General features: G+C 44.7%; 1 protein-coding gene across 1 annotated transcript in view; it reads left to right on the top strand.

The window, feature by feature from the left end:
- Window positions 1–443: 443 nt before the first annotated feature.
- Window positions 444–16101, top strand: part of RASEF (RAS and EF-hand domain containing) — a 41976-nt gene continuing 26318 nt past the window's right edge. Inside the window, exons 1-2 of the mRNA XM_040988732.1 lie at window positions 444–874; window positions 13983–14129. Coding sequence (XP_040844666.1) covers window positions 444–874; window positions 13983–14129 — 578 coding nt within the window. The remainder of the gene's footprint in view (window positions 875–13982; window positions 14130–16101) is intronic.

The following is a 16101-nucleotide window of genomic DNA, read 5'->3' as shown; positions in this document are numbered from 1 at the left end:
CGCAGCCTGGTGTGTCCATATTCCTATACAGAAACTCCTGACCGGCTCAGGGAGGCGTGGGAACTGGAGCCAGGCTCTCCTTTTCCTCCTCCTCGTCGGGGCGGGGCCGGACTGGCCAGCGTGCGGTGACGACCACGGCGCTGCGAGCCATCAGTCGCTAGAGCCGCAGCTACTGCACGGTGCCGGGGGTCTAGGGCGCACCCACCGCTCCCAGGGCTTCCCGGGGGTCCCATGGAGTCCTGCGTCCGCTTACGCTCCCCCGGCCGCCACGAACCCAACTAGGAGCCTCCCCTGGCGTGGATATTACCGCAAGTGGCCAAACCAGCCCGACAAGCCGGACTAGCCGCGCAGCCCGGCCTCTAGCAGGTGGCCCTGAACCCTGTCCTGAAGCGCAGCGCTCCCCATCGCTTCCAGGGCTTTTCGGATTGCCCGCGCCAGGCTGGATGGAAGCGGACGGGGACCCGGAGGAGCTGGCCCGGCTGCGCTCCGTGTTCTCTGCCTGTGACTCGAATCGCTCGGGACGTCTGGAGCGCGAGGAGTTCAGCGCGCTGTGCGCGGAGCTGCGCGTGCGGCCGGCGGACGCCGAGGCCGTGTTCCAGCGGCTGGATGCGGACCGCGACGGCGCCATCACCTTCCAGGAATTTGCGCGAGGCTTTCGAGGGTCCCGTCGCGGGGGTCGCCGAAGGAATTGGGGGCCCAGGGAGTCTTCTCCCGCTGCGGCCGACGCGGGGCTGGAGCCCGAAGACAGCGCAGAAGAGGGGAGCGACGAGGACGCGGCAGTGGCGCTGGGTGCCCGGTGGGATCCGGCAAGGCCCGGCCGGGCTTGGCAGGACTTCCAGGTGCGACTCGGAGAGGAAGCCAAATTCATCCCCAGGTACGTTGTGTGAATTGGAGAAGCGAGATGACGAAGGTACATGCTGCCTTCCCTGGTGGTGTGTCCCTGATTCCGCGTAACGTGCCGGATGTGTAGCCCCAGGGAGTCCTCCCGAATCTTTCCTAGTTGCTTTTGTGGGTTTACCACCTGGCTTTGACTTTTCCCAAATGCAATTCCCTCTCAGTTAAGGGGAGTTCACCTGTTCACAGAGTCAGCGTCTGGTGGAGAAAGTTTCACTGGCCAACGTGGATTCTTGCACCGGCTGGGCTGACATTTCCGCCTCTAGCACAAACTCGCACGCGTCCAGCTCCCGCGCCTCTCCAGCTGGGTTACTTCATCCAAGGTCTCCAGGTTGAACCCCCGGGCTTGCAGTCTTTGGCAGTTTACCAATCTTACATCCTGGAATTTTACCTTTATAAAAGGTGTTGGGCACTTATTTTTTAAGTTACTGTGCACGGAATACACACTGGTGCCTACCATGTGGCTGACGTTTTACAGGGTTCGCTCCTTGGGGTTTTGCAGCATATCTTTGGGCTTGCTTGTCTTTGGCTTGAGGGAACATCTTAGATCCAAAACCGTAGACCGAGAGACCGTAAAGGGTTCGCTCAATTAATTGGAAAGCAGAGATCTGGTCTGTTGAACTGATCCCACCTCGCTTTTCCTACTACTGGATACAATGATAAAAATCGTGCAACATAGTCTGGGACGCTAGAAATGTCACAAAGAAGGCACTCTGAATAAAAGGCGATGCCTACAGGCGTGACTTTGCCATCTTATTGGAGATCCCCAAGGAGATCCATTTGCCTCTTTCGTCCGTCCATGGTTCAAGCTTTGCTATTATGATCTGTCTCCAGTTGCCGGTTGCATCCATCCCTCAGGCAATTCAACCCATTTCAGTGCTATCATGTTTGTCTTCTGTTGGGATTTTAGTTGAGATTCTACAAATTGAGTAATCTCTCCCATATGGGCACGCAGTTTGCTTATCAGACATCTGAGAATCAGAACTGGAAACAGTCCCAGGAACTGTCAATGTGCCCCTTCCTTCAGAGCTGACACCTGTTGTGGTCCTCGCTTCTTGTCTTCCCAGCTTCTCTCTGCTGTTTGCCTGGAGAGTGACTCACTGTGGCACCAGAGGGGTTGTGTGGAGAAAGTGGGTGTGATGCTCATCTTTCGTATTTGGTTACAAATGAATTAAATTGCAAGGAAGTAGAAAAGTTAAGCATTGCTGTAAGCTGCATATTTCTTGGAGTCAGTATGTACCTTGGCTTGCCTTTCTTCAAGGCAACATTTTTAGGAATGAGGCAGGGTGAGTTGGCATCAGAGTAGATAGTATACACGTGTGTATATGAATCTACTTAGCAGGTCTCAGCAGCAGATATTGGCTCTTACCCTTAAATGGCTTGAATAACCTTCTTAGGATTATTGTACAAATTAATATTAGTGGTGTCATTATCAATATCCTGGTGCCGTCCCCCAAAACTTCACAGGTTACTGAATGTAATGCTAGGTCACCTGGTAGACCTGTGTCCTAAGCCCCACCTCCTTCTGATCTGAAATTAGCAAATAAAATATTTGCCTTCCTGCACTTGTTCAAGTAGAAAAGAACTAAAGTGAGTTACCTCATCTGATTGTTACCATGGCAGCTATGAGCTGTTTTGGTAGATTAGATTGCTTCTACCTTACTTCCTCATGGAGCTGTTTACTTTTCCTTACTTCTATCCAAATGTGTTAAAAATCTTTTTGCTAACCATAAGGTCATTGCCATTATTTCAGCAAAATTAGTTCTACAAACATCATTGAGTGTCTGCTATGCATTTGATACGGTGTTAGGCGCTGTCCTGTGTTTCTAAGGAAAAAAGAGAGGGATGATCTCCTCAAGAGAGGGAGTTTATATCCTCAAGAAGGTCATAGTATGAATGACATCTCTTAAAAAATATAGCAGTGAACATTTAAAGGCAAGACAATTATTTGCGGCAAACGCCACAAACTGGTGTTGTGGACATAATCCAGTAGATTCCAGAAATTTGAACCTTCTCTGCAATCTTGATTTTTTAAACTTAAAAAAATTTTTTTAACTGTTCACTTTCTAACATAGAATATTGAGGATTATTTTAGCATAAAATATTGTGTTCTAAGGGAAGAATTTTCTAAGGGTCACCATCCCACTTTGTACCTTTGTTACCTACCTGGTCGTTCATTCCCTGGTGGCATTCTCCAAACCTATCCTTTGGGTATTAAAGTTCCGTGTAAGAAGACGAACAGTAGATACAAGACGGATTTGTTCCTGCAGAGGAAAATGTGGTAGTGTTGATAAAAGTTTCATCTCAAAGATACCTCAGGTCAAATGCTAAGCAACTTGGAATTAAACACGCTAGTTCCTAGGAATTGTGACATTAGAGAGAAAGTAATTTTATATTGTGATCGGATGAAAGTGACCTTTGGGATGCAAGCTCCATATTCTTAAGTTCAGGGCTGGAGAGGGGCATGGCCCATGAAATCCTGTCACCTGTTAACCTGGATCTGGCAGGTGTGAAAGGTCTAGAAGTTTAGAATGGTCTGTTAGCACTTCCTGGTAAACTTCAGTGAGGTCTGCCAGCAGGTGAAATTAGAGCAGCAAGGCAACGTCATTTTGCAAAAGGATACAGAAAGGAAGGGCATTACTAGGTCGAGAAAAACATCCTGGCAATAGGGAGAGGATGTGAGAGGAGGGAGCAGACACGGGATGTTGACCAGCTGGCTTCTGCAGCCACAGTTGTTCTGCTGGTGGAAGGGAGTTCTCAGTTGGTGTTTGCTGAATGAACCGGATAAAGCTCTATCCTTTGATTCCTTGGTTCACATATGAGAGTACTTCACAAAGTTTGTGGAAAGTGGAATTAAAGGATGAATTTATTTTGGTGGAAAATATTTTGAACTTTTTATTTTCATAATGCATTTTTCCATGATCTTTTGAAGACCCTACAAATACATGAATATTGGCCTTCTTCGTACCCAAATAGACGAATCTTTTTGAGGTATGAAGATTTGTTTTTATTGGAAAGGCGAATTTATAGAGAAAAGAGGATGTATGCATTAGCTCACCCACAAATGTCTGCCAAAGCTGGAACTCAACTGATCTGAATCCAGGAGCAAGGAGCTTCTTCTGGGTTGCCCACATGGGTGCAGGGTCCCAATGACTGGGCCATCCTCCATTGCTTTTCCAAGCTTGAGCAGGGAGCTGGAATGGAAGTAAAACAGTTGGGATAAAAAAAACTGGTTCCCATATGGGAAACTGGTGTCTGTAGGCCAAGGATCAGCCAACAGAGCCTTTGCACCAGCAGTCCCTAGACTAATCTTTTAACCTTTCTTTCAGTGAACTCTCTGAAGTTCCCTGAGATATTGAGAGAGAGAGAAAGAGAGAGAACACACTCATTGAATTCATGCTGCATGCCTTGTCTCTGTGCTTTTCAGATTCTCATTGCTCTTTTAAAGTTTGGGTGTGAGCTGGTGATGGTTCAGAGATTGCCAAGTTAAGAAGGAAAAAGGGCGTGTGTGATGTGTGTGTGATGTGTGTGTGTGTGTGTGTGTGTGTGTGTGTGTGTGTGTAGCATTTGATTAAGGGCTTTGGGAAGGGAAGACGAAGGAGGGATCTAATTTCTGTTTTCTATTCAGACCTAAAACTTTTCAGTTTTTTTTTTTTGTTAAGTTATATTTGTTGTGATTCACCGGGTTCTTGGTGGATTGATTCACAGTGATATGTAAGTTTGTTTATTTATTTGAAAGAGTTTCAGAGAGAAAGAGAGAAAGAGGAAGGGAAAGAGTGACAGGTTACGTTTTTACCATTGTCAGTACTTTCTTCATGGATTCTTTTATTTGTAGATCTGGAAATCAAATCAACAGCATTGGAACTGCATTACAGAATCCTTATATGAATTCATATACTGAAGAGAGGTGTCTCGGAAACTTTCTCCCTCAGTTTCAACCTCATATTTGAATTCTTTGTATTGTCTAATGTCTGGATTTCAGGTAGTTGTAATGCTGTCGTAATTTTGGAATTGTCGTTGACACTTCTTTGCAGTTTTCCTGCTCTCTGTGGTATCTCCTCTTTACTCTTTAACTACGCTGTACTTTATGTTGGCATTTCTACAGGTTCCAGGCTATTTCAGACATCTCATGGAAAATGGAATTAAAAGATAAGTTTGAGATAAACATTCTTGAAATCCGTACAATGTCGTATTTTCACAATATGTACATGACTCTTTTGTGTATCCTGCATGTCTAAGTTCTGTTTGTAAAGACTGTGCTATCTGGAAAGATAAGAACAAGACATATGGTTGAAAATGCGTTGTGGTGCAGTGGATTAAGCCAAGAGTTTGGGATGCTTGCCAACCGTATCGGAGTTCCATTTGAAGTTCAGGCTACACTGCATTTCTCATTCAGCTTTCTGCCAACGTACTTGGGAGGCAGTGGGTGAAGGTTCATGTTCCTGTAATCCTGCAACCCTCCTGGTAACCCAGATGAAATTCCTGGCTTCTTGCTATTTCAAGCGTGTGGAGAATGACTAAGTGGTGAACACAAAGGAACAAATCCCTGATTTTCAGCTCTTTCCTTTTTCCCCTTTTCTCTGCAACTCTGACTTTCCATAGAAATAAATCTTTTATTTTTTTTAAATACAAAGGTTCTTCATAATTTTCCTGGACAATGCATATTGTGGAATGACTACACCTGGGTTTAAAATTTTTTGGACCAAAATAAACTTATCTTGTAATTTCATTTTTCAAAAACCGAAAACCTTCCTGAGGTGCCTTTGTAAGGCCGATGTCCAGGGTGGGTGTTTGATGCAGTGGGTGAGCTGCTGGTTGGAATACTTGCATCTTATGTTGAAGTGGCGTGGGTTCATGTGTCTGGCTTCCTGTGGATGCACACCTTGACAGGCAATAGGAGATGGCTCACATAGTTGAGTCTTTTTTTTTTTTTTTTAGATTTATTATGTTTTTATTGGAAAGGCGGATATACAGAAAGGAGAGACAGAGAGGAAGATCTTCCGTCCGATGATTCACTCCCCAAGTGAGCGCAACAACCGATCCGAAGCCAGGAGCCTCTTCCAGGTCTCCCACGCGGGTGCAGGGTCCCAAAGCTTTGGGCCGTCCTCGACTGCTTTCCCGGGCCACAGGCAGGGAGCTGGAAGGGAAGCGGGGCTGCTGGGATAGAACCTGCGCCCATATGGGATCCTGGGCGTGCAAGGCGAGGACTTAACCACTTGCGCCACCGCTCCGGGCCCCATAGTTGAGTCTTTTATACCTACAAGGGAGACCTAAACAAGAGCCTGCCGCCTGCAGCCACGTGGAAAGAGAAGCAGTGGATGAGAGACCTGTGTGTCCCTCCATCTGCAATAAGACTAATTAATTACTTTCCTAATTACTAGGTGAAAAAAAAGGTAGTTGTCTAGCCACAAGGGGACATGCCCATGAATAAATGAATCCAGGGGAAACTCATCTTATATGTAGGCCTCTCTAGCCTATTACTTGGTCATTGAAATTATTTTTATTTATTTATTTTTAACCTTAGGGGAAAATGCCCCCAAAACTCTCCGTGGAACTAAGCACTTACTACTTAGTAGTGCCTTGTTGATTGTCCTTGCCCATTCAAGTGAATGACTGCAGTAATTTTATTACGGCTCCCTCTTTAGCACTTACATTTAAAGCAACTGTTAAACGTTTATTTCCATTTTATTTAGCGGCATGTGAACCAATTTTCCTGCCCAGAAGGGACATTATACAAGCAAGTCAGAGATTAGTGCAGCTCAGACCACAGGGAATGGGAACTGTGGAAACCAGTAGACTATGTTAAAGATTCGTCATTCTGATTGGCTGGTGAACTGTCACTCTGATAGGCTGGCTAACAGTATAAAAGCCCTGCAGTTCAGCGCTCTGGGGTCTTGCTCCAGGAGCTGCGGTGATGGACAGTGATGAGGTATTGCATGCGCAGCGCTTGTGCGTTTGCAACAATGTTCTACTCTTTGGGGTTCCTTTGAGGAGCTCAGGACTGTGAAGCTGCTGTGGTCATTGCTGCTGCCTCAGCGCTGTCCGGACACAACATATGGGGCCTCGTTCAGGATCCCCAAGTTCATCGGGACTCGACTCGAAGGGCGTGTGTGGTGAGTCTCACCTCACTTTGTTTCTGTTTGCTGGCTCATTGTTTGGCCTCGTTTTTGTCTTTGAATTGTTGCGTTGTCTGTGTTTGTGGCCAATTGTTGAATATTAAATTGGGTTGCTGAATTTTGCCGCGAAATTCTGAACTGTAAGGGGCTGTGAAAGAGCCCGTTACCTAATTGGATCAACCTAAAGTGGGACTGTGGCAGGGTCCTCCTCTCTAAATTACATTTTGGTTTCTTTGGAAACCCAAGGAGTGGGTTTCCGCGTGGGGTGGGTCTCTGGTTAAGGTATTTTTTGAGCTCCAAATTTTAAAGGCTGAATACGGGGTCTAGGCAGACGCATAATTGGGTCCTTCAGCCCCGGGGGATTCTGAGGAGCCATCCCTGGCCCCTCTACGGATGAAAGTCCTTGCCTAGACAGTGTCAGTGTCAATCTGTACACCTACAGGAATGGGTGAGTCCTCTGGTTCAGGTGTTTCTTTGGGGAGTGGGTGAGTCCCCCCGGTTCAGGTGGATTCGTTGGGCAGTGGGTGAGTCCCCCCGGTTCAGGTGGTTCATTGGGTAGTGGGTGAGTCCCCCTGGTTGAGGTGGTTCATTGGGCAGTGGGTGAGTCCCCCCGGTTCAGGTGGTTCTTTTTCGCACGCCTAAGTGAGTGAATGAGTCTCCATTGGTTCAGGTGTTTCTCTTCCTTACGCCTAGGAAATGGATTTAACTCCCTCCAGTTGAGGTGTTTCTCTTTGATAGGCTTTTAGCGTAATGTGGCGCTGTTAATTCTAGTTATTGCTTTATTGTGGTGTATTCATGTGCGAAATTCAGTGATGTCTGTTCTGAAGTATCTGGTGATTGTTTAATTGTTTGCATGCTCATTATTGTTGCTTTATTGCTCGTGTTGGTATTACTGTGCGTGTACCGACAAGACTGAAAACCTCCTCTTAAACCTCTTCTGTTTTTGTGTTGCGCTCTGTGGTCTGGTCTTGTTTTGAATTGAGTGCGTGCGTGACTGACAGACGAGATGGGACGAACCGTGACTGCCCCGCGCTCTATCCTGATAAGCAATTTTGGAGAGGTAAAGACCAGGATGCATAGCCTGAGCCTGGACGTTAATAAAGGGAAACTGGCTGCTGTTTTTGATCAGGAGTGGGGGAGTCCCCTCCAGTTCCGGGGTTTCCTTTATTATGTTGTGCTTGGATTGTTTTACTTGGACCTCTGAGTTCTTTAAAGTTCTAAAACAAGTCTTCTGATTGGGAGACTTCTAGCAGTATCCCTGGAACTCCTAAAGAACGGAATAAAACTTGGATGGTAGGATGGTCATTTATGATAATTTAGACCATGCAAAGTACATTGTGAGGTTATAAAACTGCTAATTTTGTTGCCCTAATGTCATGTGTGTATGCACAGAGTGGTGCTATAAAGAGGAACAAATTCTGTATGCGAACTTGTGTGTTCTATTGAAGCGAGTATTTGCATGGTTACAAAGATTCTTGGTTAAATTTTAAAAGTGGGTAATGTATATTGGTCAAGATGTCTAATTGTAAAGTGGTATAAGCTTTGTTATAATAATGAAATGTTAATGTAACAGACTGCTATTGGTACAAATGTCAAAACATCACTAAAGTGTAATGATTTTATTGCATTATTAGTCACAAGTGTTACCCTAATGAACAAGGCCTAGAGGCCTAAACAGTACAAGTGTGTGTAAGGTCCTACAGGTGGCTCCACAGTGTGCTGTGTAATTAGATGTTTGTATTTGTTATTTTTATAATTCTAACAGTGAATGCTTCATCTTCTAGGTTCCAACAGACCTATTGCAACCTTGTAAAATGTAAAATATGCTTGTCCCCATACCTTATCAGAGACACATTCCTTTCTTGGAGCCGGGATTGGCTGCCATAATTACTAAAAAGAGGGGGAACGAGGAGCCTCCGAATCCCGCTTGACTAAGAAGTTGTGTGTGCGAGTTCGTAGGCCTAGCAGCCTGCATATGACAAGTCCTTTCTCAAGGGGGAAAAATACCTTGGTGTGCGCTTTAGATAAGACTTGATCACTTAAAGAGTCATTTGCATAGCCATTGCCCCTATGCAAATAAGATAATGAAAACCTGTGATTCTGATTGGCTGGTTAACTGTATAAAAACCCTGCCGTTTTCTGTCTGGTGATGTTACTGCAGCGGTGATGGAGTGATGGACCAGTCCCGAGCTCTCGCATGCCAAACTTGAATAAACCACCTTATGTGTATTTGCATTGATACTTGACTTTTGGTGATGTATTTGGGGAACTCAGGACTGGGATAGCACTGGGAAATTGCTGCTACCGTAGTGCTGTTACGCTGTGACCATTAAACATCTTGAACTGTTACAAGTTTATCAACTTTCTTGAGGAAAGGAAATCGGGTGTTTAGTGTTGTATCAAGTATGTACTTTGTGTTCTTTAATGTCATTTCCGCAAAACATAGAAATGTCAGCGTCCACATCAAATCATGAAAAGTGGTTGCGTTGCAGCAGCAAGAACGTTGCCGCTTCTCTTGGGCTCTGGAAGGCAGTGCCCTCCCAGGTCTGTTCTCTGTGCCTGTTTCATGTGTGCTGGTGCTGGTAGTTTCCCAGCTTCCCATGATCAGACTGGCCGATGTGCTTACGATTCTTGGACGTCTTGCAGGATTCAGCACAGTAGCTGGCTCTCTTGGTAGCCAGCAGAGGCACCTGCCTCCAGTCTTGACCCACCACCATCTAAGCCTTAAAGGAGTTGTCTGTCACCTTCTCATCTAACCTGTGATCAACTTATCAGTGAGTGTTCTGTTTGTTGTTCCTGTAAGGAGGTCTTAGTTGTGTTTGGAAGGATCTGCCAAAGAGATGGGTTTATCAGAGATGGTCTTCGGATTTAACTATGCTTTAATGGAAACTCTGTCACTGTGTATGGATGTCTCATACAATTCTAGGCAAAAGTAGAGATCTGCCAATGTCACACAGTTAATCTAGAGCTTAATAATGGCTGATATGTTAATGCAACATTTTGATTTAAAAACAGGAAAAAATTCTCAGTAAATGCTCAAATGAACAAGGTACAGGATGATGAACTTAACTGGACTGTCCTAACAAGAAGAGATACCACTTAAGGAGAAACTTTACAAAAACTTGATATTATGCTCTGTTTTCTACCTACCACTTGTATTTCTAGCCAGAAAAGAAATTTTAGAGAAAAATAACTGTTTAGCCTATTTGTACTAACATTAAATGAATTATGCCCACATTTAATGTGACCCGGGGTAAGTTGATAAGAGTAGTGTGCTTTGCAAAATAAATATGAAGGTACTTCAAGAATTCTTGAATACTTTGTATTATGCAAAACTATGCATGGACCACAAAATGTTCATACCTAAATAGACATTTTAAACTACTTTAAGTTTCTGAAAGCACTTCATATATGTGGGTTTCAAATATTTTGCACCAAAGTAAATTTTCTTTTGAATTACTTTCCAAACCTTTTTCAGAACCCTGAAATTTTTGAAGGGGCACATAGCTTTACAGCACATTAATAATGTGACATAACGGGCCTGGCATGGTAGTCTGGTGGCTGAAGTCCTTGCTTTGCACATGCCAGGATCCCATATGGGTACCAGTTTGTGTCCTGGTGGCCCCTCCTTGCCGTTCAGCTCCCTGTTTGTGGCCTAGGAAAGCAGTCCAGGATGGCCCAAGGCCTTGGGACCCTGTACTTGCATGGGAGACCTGGAAGAGGCTCCAGATGCCTGGCTTTGAATTGGCTCGGCTCTGGCCATTGCGGCCACCTGGGGAGTAAACCAGCAGATGGAAGATCTTCCTCTCGCTCCTATATGACTTCCAATAAAAATACATCTTTAAAAAATATTGTGATCTAACAGAATGAGCGTCTATGTATGGAAGAGGTCTTTATCTGACCTAGGAACAAGCTGTAAACAAAAGCATATTTTCCTGGATATAAAAGGGTGAGTTCTGTATTACCCATCCCCTGTTCCATTGCCTGCAGCCTGGTTAACAACATCCAGCAAGGCAAGGTCTGTTTGGCACTCTGCCTGATTGTGTAAATAAAGTTTTGTTGGAGCACAGACAAATTCACCCATTGAAGCTTGTCCTGGACTATTTTCACCCTGTGGTAATAAAGCTGCTTTGTTGCCACAGAGATCAGATGGCACACAAAGCCTAAAATACTTTTCTATCTGGTGTTAAAAACAAATGCAGACTGTAACCTTGGTAGACGAACCTCAGACCTCAGACCTGAGCCTAGAGCACAGTTCCAACCAGTGCCCACGCTGAAGCCTTGCTTTCGTTTAGCCTTTCTTACTCAGCAGATGCAGAAGGGAAACAAGTGTCAACTTCTTTGAAAGTTGATGAGATAGTCCTGAGGAACAGCAGTGATTATGGTTGTCTGCTTACTGATGACCCCGTGTGCCATCTGCTGTCCTCTGCTTTAATAGGGTTCATTCTTACTCCACTCCCATGTGGCAGCATGGAAACAGAGGCTGCAGAGCATACGTGTCTAATCCTGGCTCATGGGGCTGAGGTGCAATGGAGAAAACATTTTAATCTTAGCACATTTCAATACAGCCTTAGTTTTACTGTAAACATTATATACATGCTTTCTGGTTGGGAGATGTGCCCTTTCCATGAATGAAGCCTCAGCTGTCATATTGTTTCCTGAACACTTAGCATCTTCATGGACTGTCTTCAACTGAGAGATGGCAGTGTGGAATGGAGGGATGTGTGTGCATTTTGGCCTTGAGAATTCCGAGTGGTCAAGGTCAGACGGCACCTGGAGAAAGTGGTCTCTTTCAGGAGTGGTAGGCAGAAGCATTTTGCATTGTCAGGGGAGTGACTGTAAAATTGTAGAAATGTAAAATCATACGCTAGAAATGACTGGGTAATTGCTAAATAATGAAGTCTACGAATGCGCTCAACTTCCCCACGACCATTAATGATTCCTAACATTTCTAGACTTGATAAAAATTGGCATATTGTAGTATTATGGGAAGTAATCTTCTTGGGCCCCCAAAGAATTGCTATTTTTCTCTAACGTTCTGGCATTCCTTTGACCTGGTATCCATGTTCCTCACTTGGAAGAAGTGCTCCTACTCTCATGCAGTAATAGCGTAGATGCTAGCAAGCACAGCTCTGCATCCAAAGGAAGGTTGAATTGCATGGTTGGTGGGATACACTGTACAAGGACATACAGCCCAAGGGTCAGGGAAAGGTTCGAACATGTTGGAGAATGGTGTAATTGTTAGGCCCCCACAGTACAGTGGTCCCCAGTGATAGCAGCTGCGTCATAAAGGCTTAAAGAAATAGTCGTAAGATTCTGCTTCGTGCATCTTCGTCCCTCCTACCCGCATCACCTACATTGTAAGCCATGAGCACCGCTAACCTCAGCACCTAGCCTCTTTTGCCCTTATTTGATACAAAAATCTTATCATTTTTCTTTGAGGGAGGCAGAGAGAAAGAAACATACAGGAAGACATCTAGGCATCTTCAATCTATGGGTTTACTTATTAAATGACTACAAAAAAAAACAGGTCAAAGCCAGGAGCCCCGAACCCATCCAGGTCTCTCACATGGGTGGCCTGACCCCAAACACTGTTTTTCTCTTCCACTGCTTTCCCAGGCACGCTATCAGGGAACTGGATTGGGAGTAGAATTGCCTAGATTTCATCCGACACTCGACACTCGTATGGGATGTGTCATAGTGATAGCTTAACTTGCTGAGCCACAATGACAGTCCCACCTTTTTATCTGATCTAAAAGGTGCTAAGTAACAAGTATGAGGATTGCCACATTGATGTTGAGATTCAATAAGAAACATATATTTGGTCTTTGCCCCGGGTTCCTCGCACACAACTTTTTGAAGTCTTGGAATCTCTGAAGTAATGAGTGAGTGTATTTTAGTTGACAGTGAGATGATTGATGGCTCCGGGCGCCTAGCTAGCTTCAAGTTAAAGATTGCCAACCAGAAAGATCAAGGATGATTGGAGGGTTGATACTTTGTGCCCCATCCCTGACCCTGGAGAAAAGGAGGGGTGCCACTGCGTGGTGATTAAATGTAACGAACTTATGCAACGGAGTCTCAAAGAATCCCTGAACTTTGGAAAGTTTCTCAGTTATGAACATATCATGGTGCTGGCAAGACAATGTGACCAGGCAGGCCCTAAGAGCTCTGTGTACCCACACCCTAAGTAAATTGTTCGAGTTTTATGAGCAGTTCCACCAGTTATAAACTACAGAGAAGCTCATGGGAACCCAGGTTGGTCAAAAGTATAATCTGGGACTTACGATTGGTCTGAGAGCTGGAAGACACTTTCCTGGGACTGAGCTCTTCACCTGTGGGCTCCGTGTGCAGTCTGGGTAGACAGTATCAGAATGAAGTCACATTGCTGGCTGCCATTTAGTGCCTGGAAATAGGGAGATTTGGTTGGATTGAGGTGAATCTCTATACATTTAGTATTAGAAATACTTTTAAAAAATGCAAATATAAATATTTTGCAAATAATAAAAGATGATGCACATTTTCCATGAACTTTTTAAACACTCCTCTTCTGAATATGAATTTCAATGAAGTAGTTTTTAACTGACTGGAGAATAATGCATAAATTCACCCTTGGGCCCATGAAGGTTAAAGCGTGACTTACTGGATATCAGTAAAACAGGATTGGTTTGTGGCCAACTTCTCTGCAGATTTATTTACTTTTCTATTGGAAGTCAGCAGCAGTAACCAAAAGGAATATCCTTGACTGTGATCCCTTGCTGTGCGTGTCCCCTGCCCGCCTAGGCATCCCACTTCAAATCTGGAGATGAACACACAACAGGACTGACTGCTGTCCATTTCCCAACTCGGATAATTCTGTTTTTTTTTTTTTTTAATCCTTCCTTGGCTCTTTGCTTATGTGTCTCTTCCTTAAAAGTATTCTTTAAATTTTTGCTTGTTTAGTTTTTAATCGGTTTCATTTTAATTTTTTTTTAGGAAAGAACAAGTTGGTACCTTGTACCAAAACATCAACCTCGTTGAACCAAGACTCATTCAGCCCTATGAACATGTCATAAGGAACTTTATCCGTGAGCTCAAACTTCAAAGCTCAGAAATGGAAAGCTTGGCCCTTGCTGTGAAGAGGTGTGGAAGTCCTTCCTTCCTGGGAGGCATACGGGTCCCTTGAGCTGCTGCCTGTCCTTGAACTGGGTGGAGAATGGACTGAGTGTCATGGGATGGTATAGGTGGACTTCATGCAACTCGAGAATTTATAGCATTCTCAGTTAAGCCAATATAGGGAAGCTGAGTCAGACAGTGACTTACTAAACTTGTCAACATTGGTGAGACCAGTTCCTTGATACACAACAATTCAGAGGTTTATTGTATACCACTCTAAATGTATAGGGAAGAACAGGAGTTAGGCCAGACTCATTGGGAGCCTACGCTGGTCAGTTACAGGTGTGAGACCTTGGGGCAGCTTAGTGATTCTCCTGGAGTCTCAGTTCTTGCATATGGAAAAAGAGGATGGAAATAGTCACACCCAGGGCAGTGGGGGCAGGGGTCAGACCCAGGAATTGATCTCTAGGATGCAGCCCCTGAGACGGTGCCTGGCAAGAGGTGGGGACTGCTGCGGTCCTTCTCCTTTAGGCTGCCTCTTCTACTCGGGTTCCCTCTTCTAAAGGCTCCTTCTTATGAAGACTTTGAAGTGTTTGGCTACTTGTGATCCATGCCCTGGACTCTTAGCCAAGGACCATCGATCCTGGTTCCTGTTTTGGTTGCAGACAGGTCTCGGTTTTTTAGATCTGCACTTGCACCCGAAGAATGCGTTCCTCGTGTTATCCTGGGAATTTTGAGTAGGTGACAGTGGATAGTCCCAGCATGTGAGACTTTTTGCTAGGAATTAGAAATTGCTCAGTTAACACTATTACCAGGAAAATAAATAGTAGCTTAGAAAGGGCTGAGAGGAAATACTGAAGAGTAATTCCAGATGTTTTGGACCAGATGCCTAAAAGGAAGACCTAGAAAAAAATTATCATGGCAAAGAGAGAAGATATTTAGTTTATTTGTAGTACCAGAGTTGATTTTTAAAAAAAGTTGCTGTGGAGGTATGTAATTTCTGACCTTCAAATAGAAGATGTTAAAAACATAAAGTCGCTGAATCTTCAAATTTGGTTGAGATATTGGGCTGACCTTCAGGTGAGGTTAAACTGGCTCAGAAACAGTGCTGTTGTCACATGGATAGAGCTAGAGTCTCCAGCCCTCTTTCCTGTAGCAGTTAAAGCAATGCGCACCTTGTAAACAGATGAGTCAAAACCAGATGGGATGGGTTGGCATATCAGAGGTCCATTGAACCAGAAGACGGAGGTCTGGTGTTTAAGCTCTGCTCTCGACATGAGCATCATGTTACTGGGATGTATCTCTAAATATACTATCTATATATGGCTTAATCTGAAACCTCAACCATTGTAGCCTGGCAAGCATCTCTGTAGTAGATGATGGCTAAATAAATGGTGGGGCTCCTTTCACCCACCCGTTTTCATTTCTAATTTTTGTTTTGGAGAATCAATATGTTCGGCCTCAAGAGAAGCTGTTTATTCATTATATTTGGAAAAGAGGGAGGGGCAAAAATAATTGTGGCAAAATTGCCTTTTGCTCCTGCTTTAGTCCCTCCTGATTTGACTTTAGGGGTCCATGGCTGTGTGTACCCCTGGGTCCCACCAACCCATTAAAACCTGAAGTCCTCTTCACGTGTGCTTCCAAGGAACTGTCCCACCTGGCCCACTGTTGCCGTAGGTTGCTGAAGGAACAGTAAGGCTGAGGACCAAAGTGAGGAGGAGGAAGCACAGGACAGTCACCCAGAACAGGACAAGCAGATCTACTGGGCCATGCATGGCTGCTGTTGCTGTGTGCTGGGGACTGTGGGGACAGCATCGTTGCAAAGGGGATGGGGAACATGCATGCTAGTGGCATTGGCTAGGAGAGGACCCGCTAGACTGCGAGGATCTGCAGCTGTGTTCAGAAGGCAACAAAAGTCAAGGACATCAAGCAGCTGGCAGGAGACTGGAAAATATTATGGCCACCATGAAAAATCCAAACAAACTCAAAATTAAATCTA

Source organism: Ochotona curzoniae, unplaced genomic scaffold (assembly GCF_017591425.1).
Source record: "Ochotona curzoniae isolate NIBS_2020 unplaced genomic scaffold, NIBS_Ocur_1.0 contig_50, whole genome shotgun sequence".
NCBI lineage: Eukaryota > Metazoa > Chordata > Mammalia > Lagomorpha > Ochotonidae > Ochotona > Ochotona curzoniae.
This window is presented reverse-complemented; position numbering and strand designations above follow the sequence as displayed.